This window comes from Lipotes vexillifer, unplaced genomic scaffold, assembly GCF_000442215.2.
Source record: "Lipotes vexillifer unplaced genomic scaffold, Lipotes_vexillifer_v1.1 scaffold35, whole genome shotgun sequence".
Classification (NCBI taxonomy): Eukaryota; Metazoa; Chordata; class Mammalia; order Artiodactyla; family Lipotidae; genus Lipotes; species Lipotes vexillifer.
The window spans coordinates 831629-838592 of NW_006780561.1; the positions used below are offsets into that span (position 1 = coordinate 831629).

At 39.4% G+C, this 6964-nt stretch overlaps 1 protein-coding gene across 1 annotated transcript; it reads left to right on the forward strand.

Moving 5' to 3' along the window:
• Nucleotides 1–245: 245 nt before the first annotated feature.
• On the forward strand, nucleotides 246–3379 carry RPL7 (ribosomal protein L7). The gene is made up of 7 exons (XM_007453712.1): nucleotides 246–274; nucleotides 1065–1173; nucleotides 1447–1613; nucleotides 2137–2274; nucleotides 2367–2476; nucleotides 2804–3013; nucleotides 3314–3379. The coding sequence occupies exons 1-6, from the start codon at nucleotides 261–263 to the stop codon at nucleotides 3010–3012; spliced, it is 747 nt and encodes a 248-aa protein (XP_007453774.1). The 5' UTR covers nucleotides 246–260; the 3' UTR covers nucleotide 3013; nucleotides 3314–3379.
• The last annotated feature ends 3585 nt before the right edge of the window (nucleotides 3380–6964 follow it).

Consider the following 6964-nt stretch of genomic DNA (forward strand, 5'->3'; position numbering starts at 1 on the left):
GTATCGGCGCTCTTTGCTCTCATCATATTGGTTAAAGAGTCTAACCAATGCATTAATTTTTCCCATACAGATTTTACTTGAAACTTGATCGTAAGAGGCTGAATCAGGCAGTTCTTAATTCTGCTTCTGCAATACGAGTTCTCAGTTCTGAGTTCTTTTCTGGCTTATTCTGGGACACCTATGAGTCTTGGGGCTTCACGCTCGCCGTCTTTAAGTGGAACAGCGCGCATGCGCCAACTTCCTCTTTCCCGGCTGGAACCATGGAAGGTGCTGAGTAAGTTTCTCCTCGTCCTCTCGAGAATCCTCCTCCATCCCCGAAATCAGAGGCTTTTGTCTCACTCTCTCTCGTTCCATCTGTAACCTGTCTCTTTGTCGACTTACCTGTGTGTTTGTGAAGTTGTGTGACACTCCTGGTGGTCTTAGGCTAAAATGGGCTTCAGGAGGCCTTGGGGCGGAGGTTTTGGAGTTACCGGGAACGAGGTGTGAGAGCTGAATATGTGCGGAACCGACAGGTTGTCCAGTCTCTCGTCTTTTGAAGGAGGCTCAGAATCTCTGAATGGGGTTCTTTGTCCTTAGCTGGCATTTGTCCGAAGCGTCCCTGCTGTCAGGTCTTTGCTTATAGCATATGGAGCTTGAGGCTTGAACCAGGGTTGTCGTTGGGGGTTTGTTTGAGGCTTTTTTTTTTTTTTCTCCTTGAGACTCTTAAGTCCTCTTAGACTCACACTCACTAATAGTCTAGGGATCAGTGTCTTGCGGCAGCCTTTTACTCTGCACGGTTTGCTCTCGGCATTTTTGTTGTCGTGGGACCCCGGGAGTGATGGTAGATTAAATGTGAATTTGTTATTTTTGTGACTCGTTTAAAAAAAGTGGTCCGTGTTAAAGGTAAAGATTACTGGCATAGGAATTTCCTAAAATCTGCATCTTACACCATAGCACGCTACAGCAGTTAAAGGTACATTTGAAGTCGGTGGTGATAGTAGTGTTAAGAGAGAGTGCTCAGTACAGATTGGGAGTGCTGCAGTGCTGTGAGCTCTCTGAATTAACGCTTTGTCTGCTAATGTTAGGGAGAAGAAAAAGAAGGTTCCTGCTGTGCCAGAAACCCTTAAGAAAAAGCGAAAGAATTTCGCAGAGCTTAAGATCAAGCGCCTGAGAAAGAAATTTGCCCAGAAGATGGTAAGTAAACTTTTTTGAGGCACCAAGAAAAGGCCCTACGATTGAAAATGAGGTGAATGTTTTTAACAAGGCTTGTTTACTTCAGCTGCTGTACCAGTGAGCGTGGTTAACTTAGAACGACCTTTCCAAATGAAGTTAGTTATCTCCCTCTTGCAATGTTAACTCATATTGTGGTGAGAAAGCTTCAAGGGAAGGGTTTTCTTGGAAAGAACTGATACTGCTAGTTGTGTTTGGGAGCTAAAAAGCAGATGAATAACTGATGTTGGTTTTCAGCTTCGAAAGGCAAGGAGGAAGCTTATCTATGAAAAAGCTAAGCACTATCACAAGGAGTACCGGCAGATGTACAGAACTGAAATTCGAATGGCTAGGATGGCAAGAAAAGCTGGCAACTTCTACGTACCCGCGGAACCCAAATTGGCATTTGTCATCAGGATCAGAGGGTAAGTTCAGTTTTTACTGCATTCTGGTTTTAAAGGGAAAGCTACACAATCCCAGTAAAATTTCACAGTACTTGTGGGGATCTTGGTTGTAAAACACTGGAATGAAAATATTGGGTGGTGAGGAGAGTATTTTAGTGATTGTAAGCCCTGTGCCCAGAGCATCTATCCATTCTCGAATTGAGCACTTGAGTTCAGTGTCCTGGAGATTAACTTCAAAAGCAGTTAAATTGGAGCCTCATAAGTGCTATGACAAAGATGTATGCAAAACTAGAAGTAATAAGAGTGTTAGGAAAAGTTTTAAATGTGAAAGGTATGTGTCAAAAGACAGTTTACTTGCAGGGGAGGCAAGTTGGCAGAGGTAATAGGATACAGCTAACTAAAGGGAAAAGTGGTCTTTGTAACATGAGAGGATTCTTATTTAGGTGTGACACGTGTTGCCCAAAACTGTAATAGTTTCTCATCTTTTACTAGTAAAAATTCTGGTAAAAGTTAAAAATGAATTTTTCGTATTTTTTCATTGCAGTATCAATGGTGTGAGCCCAAAGGTTCGAAAGGTGTTGCAGCTTCTTCGCCTCCGTCAGATTTTCAACGGCACCTTTGTGAAGCTCAACAAGGCTTCAATTAACATGCTGAGAATTGTGGAGCCATACATTGCATGGGGGTAGGTGTCTTTGATTTCTGTTTGGTAAACTGGCAGGTGTTTTGACAGTGATAGTCTTATTTGGTCATTTATATCTGTATTTCCATATTTAGGTACCCAAACCTGAAGTCAGTAAATGAATTGATCTACAAGCGTGGTTATGGCAAAATCAACAAGAAGCGAATTGCCCTGACGGATAACGTGTTGATTGCTCGATCTCTTGGTAGGTTCTGCCTCTTTGGGGAAAAGTTATTATTATTAATTATAAAAGTTATTGTATCAGACAAAATGATATTTTTTGGCATCTTGTGGCCTGATTTTTCTCACTATTATGCATCTTCCTTTATTCCCTACAATATTTATGAAAAATGGAAGGAATGATTTCATTGGCTTGAGCTGTATCTTTTGTAAATAAAGTCATGTATTTCCTTCTTTGTTACTTTACTCTTGATTTACTTATGTCACAGCCTATCTTAATGCCTTAAAAATTTAATAGTCTCAAAACAAACAGTTTTAGTAACCTTAAATCATCTTGATGATTTATGTTCAGGCAAATACGGTATTATCTGCATGGAGGATCTGATTCATGAGATCTATACTGTTGGAAAACGTTTCAAAGAAGCAAACAACTTCCTGTGGCCCTTCAAATTGTCTTCTCCACGAGGTGGAATGAAGAAAAAGACTACCCATTTTGTAGAAGGCGGAGATGCTGGCAACAGGGAAGACCAGATCAACAGACTTATAAGAAGGATGAACTAAGGTGAGCAGCTACATCCTGAAAGAAGTTTACTTAATACTGGAGGAAAAATGACTTGAATGCTTGTAAGGGTTTGGTTTGAGTTGTAAGCAGTATTTAGTGGGGTGGGGGGGGAATCAACCATCATATATGATCACAGTTGGTTTGGTTTCTCCTTTTGAGGACATTTATGGAGGGAAGAAAAAGCTTTTTTTTTCTTCCTACTTAATAATGGAAACTGAATTGGTATTTCTTATAACTTCCTGGTTTATGTTAATTTTTAGTTATTAAGGTGTTTAATGGGTTTTTTCCCCTTCCTTTCAGGTATCTACCATGATTATTTTTGTAATCCGGTCAGTTAATAAACAGTGACTGCTCTCAAATTGAAATGTATTGTTGTCTTGGTGACTTTTTGTTATCTTTCCTCAGCCGTCCCCTAACTATCGTGGCAAATCTTGGTGTGACACAGTTAAGTCAAATCAACAAACAGCGTGTTGCGTGTAAAACTTAGGGTCCAGTTTGTATCTTGTGAAAAACATTCCTGGGGTTTATTGAAGATTTTCCTGTACGAAGTCCTGATTTTTCACTTTTGAGTTGGCCAAAATGGGTCTATTCTAAGAAAGCCCATTTCACAGGCCTTTGTGCATGAGTAAAGGTTCAGTTTACAAATAAAAACCCGTTGCTGAAATTCCATTTTCTCAGGCTTTGGCTTGGCTATAAAGTAGTGAGTAAATGTGTCATTTTCTTTTTGGATTTCACTTTTATGTTTTTGCTTTGCGTCTTCTACCCATACTTACGTGAGTTCCTAATAATTCCACTACATATTGTGTATATCAAGAAGGAAGAAATGAAATGTGCCCATGGATGCAATTTATTTGGAGCACCTAAAGAACTCATGAGAATACTAGTGAGCAAAAACTTGAAATAGAAAGGCTTTTATAAGTAACATTCCCTGTATATTTTTATGTATCATCTCACCTAGGCTAGCAAACCTGAAAGTTTTAAGTGTAGTGTAACAGGAAGTACATAAAATAAAAGTAAAAAGGTTTATGATTCTCACTGATAGTGCCAAGGGTATGATGCCGTATGAAATAGATGCCCTATTCTTTTGATTTTTTTGCACCAGAATCATCACTTTTTAGTATTTGAAAGTTGCTAGACAAATACATTTAAATTCTTGGGTGTTGGAAGCTATTTGGATTAGTGAGTTTAGGGTCAGGGAATCCTGGAGGGAAATCAAGGTTATTAGTTTATAAAACCAATGTTCCATGTATACATGTCTATAGTGTTTTGCAAGAAATTTAATATCTTGGTAAACAGTTGGATCAATGTGTAACAAAATCATACATTAATCTCTTGGTGGAGCCTAAAAGTCTTTAAGTTTTGAAATTGCCTGTTTTGTTTTACTACTTTGGTAGGTAACTACACAGTATAGCCCACGAGTCTTTGCACAACCAGTATTCTGAACGGTATTTACTGTAATAAAGTTGCTTAGGTGGCATATTGCTAACTACCTAATAATAAAGTTGCTCAGGTGGCATATTGCTAACTACCTAGGCATGTAGGATTTGGAATAGTAATAGAAATGGCATTCTATATATGGGATGGTGGTATTTAATAATGTTTTTTTCAAAAGAATTAACTTTTTAAGAGCAGTTTTAGGTTCACAGCAAAACTAGAGTTCCATTATACCCTCCTGCCCCCACTGTCAACATTGAGTGGCACATTTTTTGCAGTCCATGGATGTTGACACATCATTACCCAAAATAGCAAATATTGGTGAAGCTGGTGAGGGGGATAGGAAGATCTGTAGGTATATGGAGGGGAAAGAAACAGTGTTTGGGCTGTACATGTCTTCTGCAGACACATTTGTTTTCAGTCCTGGAAATTCACTGTCCACATAGTTTCCGAATGCAGCTAGAGGACCAGAGGATAGGGAGATGTATGAGAGAGTTTGGAAGTGGGGAGGACATCTGGGAATATGGTAGATAACTAAAGCAATGGGAATAAACAAACAAAGCATGCTGTCAGGTGACAGTTACAGCTGTCAGATTGCTAGGGAGTAAATTGGGATAATCATTTGCCTTCACAGGATTGTAAGGATTAAAACTGAACATGAGAATATTTTGTGAACTATTAGAACCTGTTGAAATGCACTTTAATATCTTATTTTACTTAAAAAACTCCCCTGAAAGTGGTGTCATTTTCTGCAAGAGATCATCCACATCCACTAGAAGGCTAACCAACCTCTGATGATCAAAGTCTGGGCCACCCAGGTTCTACTTATACAAAGATTCACTTCACATAAGTACATTGCCTTTTCGTACCCTTCAAAGTTCCAGCTTTATTAGGTCTACCCCTAGCTACCCTAGTTTAGTTGTTCCTGGTGTTTCCTGGTCTTGCTTACCTTTGAAGTTTCCTTGGTGGTAAACTGAATTAAGAATGCTGGCTCTGGAGCCAAACTGCATGAATTCATATCCAGCTTCCACTTAATAGTTTGAGCCATTAAATTACTTCATCTCTGGTTTCTTACCAGCAAAACGGGGGAAATAATAGTACCTAATTTCATAGGATTTTAGTGAAGATTAAATAGGTTATGGAAAATGCTTAGGGCAGTGCCTGGCCCAGAGTGCTAAGTAAATGCTGTGTGCTGTGTAACTTGAGCACTTAGCAGGGATGTACAAAGGAAAATAGCCTCTGCTTTCTTGTGTTAATGGGCAAGATAGACTTAACACAAATATCATAAGTGCTACACAAGGATGTCTAGGATGTGACAGATTCTTGAAGTGTCATTGGGGACCACCTGCAGGGAAAGATTGACAACTTTCTGTTCCCGCTGTTTTCCTTTACAGATTTGGTATCAAACTAGCCAAAGCATACACGTGCCTCTCATTCAAGTGCTCCCTTCTCTTCAGCAGTTAACTTTTTAAGGTGGGCTTTTTTTCATCCTACCCAATACCTGACATAACATATAGTAGGCAGTAAGTATTTGTTTTCTATCACTGCTGTCACAAATTACCACAAACTTAGGTGACTTAAAACACAAGTTTATTGTCTTAACAGCTTTGAAGGTCAGAAGTTCGAAATCAGTTTCACTGTGCTAAATCAAGGTGTCAGCAGGCCTTCCTGCCTTCCAAAGCCACTAGGGGAGAATCTGTTTCCTTGCCATTTCCAGTTTCTAGAAGCTGCTTACAATTCTTGGCTTGTGGCCCCTTCTCCATCTTCAGTGTAATCTCTGTTTCCATCCTTCCATCATCTCTGGCTCTGATCCTTGTGCCTCCCTCTTTTATGGACTTTTGTGATTATGTTGGGCCACCCAGATAATCCAGGATAATTCCCCATCTCAAATTCCTTAATACTGAATATAAGTACATCTGCAAAGTCTACATAAGGTAGCATATTCACAGGTTCTAGAAATTAGGGCAGGGAGATATTTGAGAGGGCCATTCTTTGATCTTTAATTTATGGCTCCCAGCTATATTTTTTCTTGTTCCTCGAAAATAACAAGCTTCTAACGTACGGTCTTGGCACTTGAAATCTTGTGTCTGGAACACTCAGCCCTGAGGAGGTCTGTGTACTTGGCTTTTTCATTCTGAATAAAGATCTCTGACATCTCTTCATGTAACCTTTTTTTTTTTTAATAGCATCTTTTACTATCAGAAATAATTTTTCCATTTACTTGTTATCTGTTACTTTTCCCAGCCCCTCAAGATTTGAGTATGTATCAGGTTTGAGTCTTCGCCTTCTCTATTCCAGCAGTTGGAACAATGCCTAGTGCATTGCAGGTCCTTTGCTTTTTTGATTGAGTGAATCAAGCCTTTTATGGACAATAGCCATTTAAAATTTTGCATCTGCAGTGTTAGCACATTTTAGTCCTTGGGTGTTTGGGTGGGGAATGGTGAGAGGAGGAGTGGAAGCTTATGGAGATTAGATTTTTTTTTTTTTTACTCAGGAGGACTTGGGAAAATGAGTTTT

What these genes read in the sequence shown, in the direction of transcription:
- RPL7 (XM_007453712.1), top strand. An exon ending in AGAAATTTGCCCAGAAGATG is followed by an intron (nt 1,174 to 1,446) that starts GTAAGTAAACTT and finishes GTTGGTTTTCAG; the next exon opens with CTTCGAAAGGCAAGGAGGAA. An exon ending in TTTGTCATCAGGATCAGAGG is followed by an intron (nt 1,614 to 2,136) that starts GTAAGTTCAGTT and finishes TTTTCATTGCAG; the next exon opens with TATCAATGGTGTGAGCCCAA.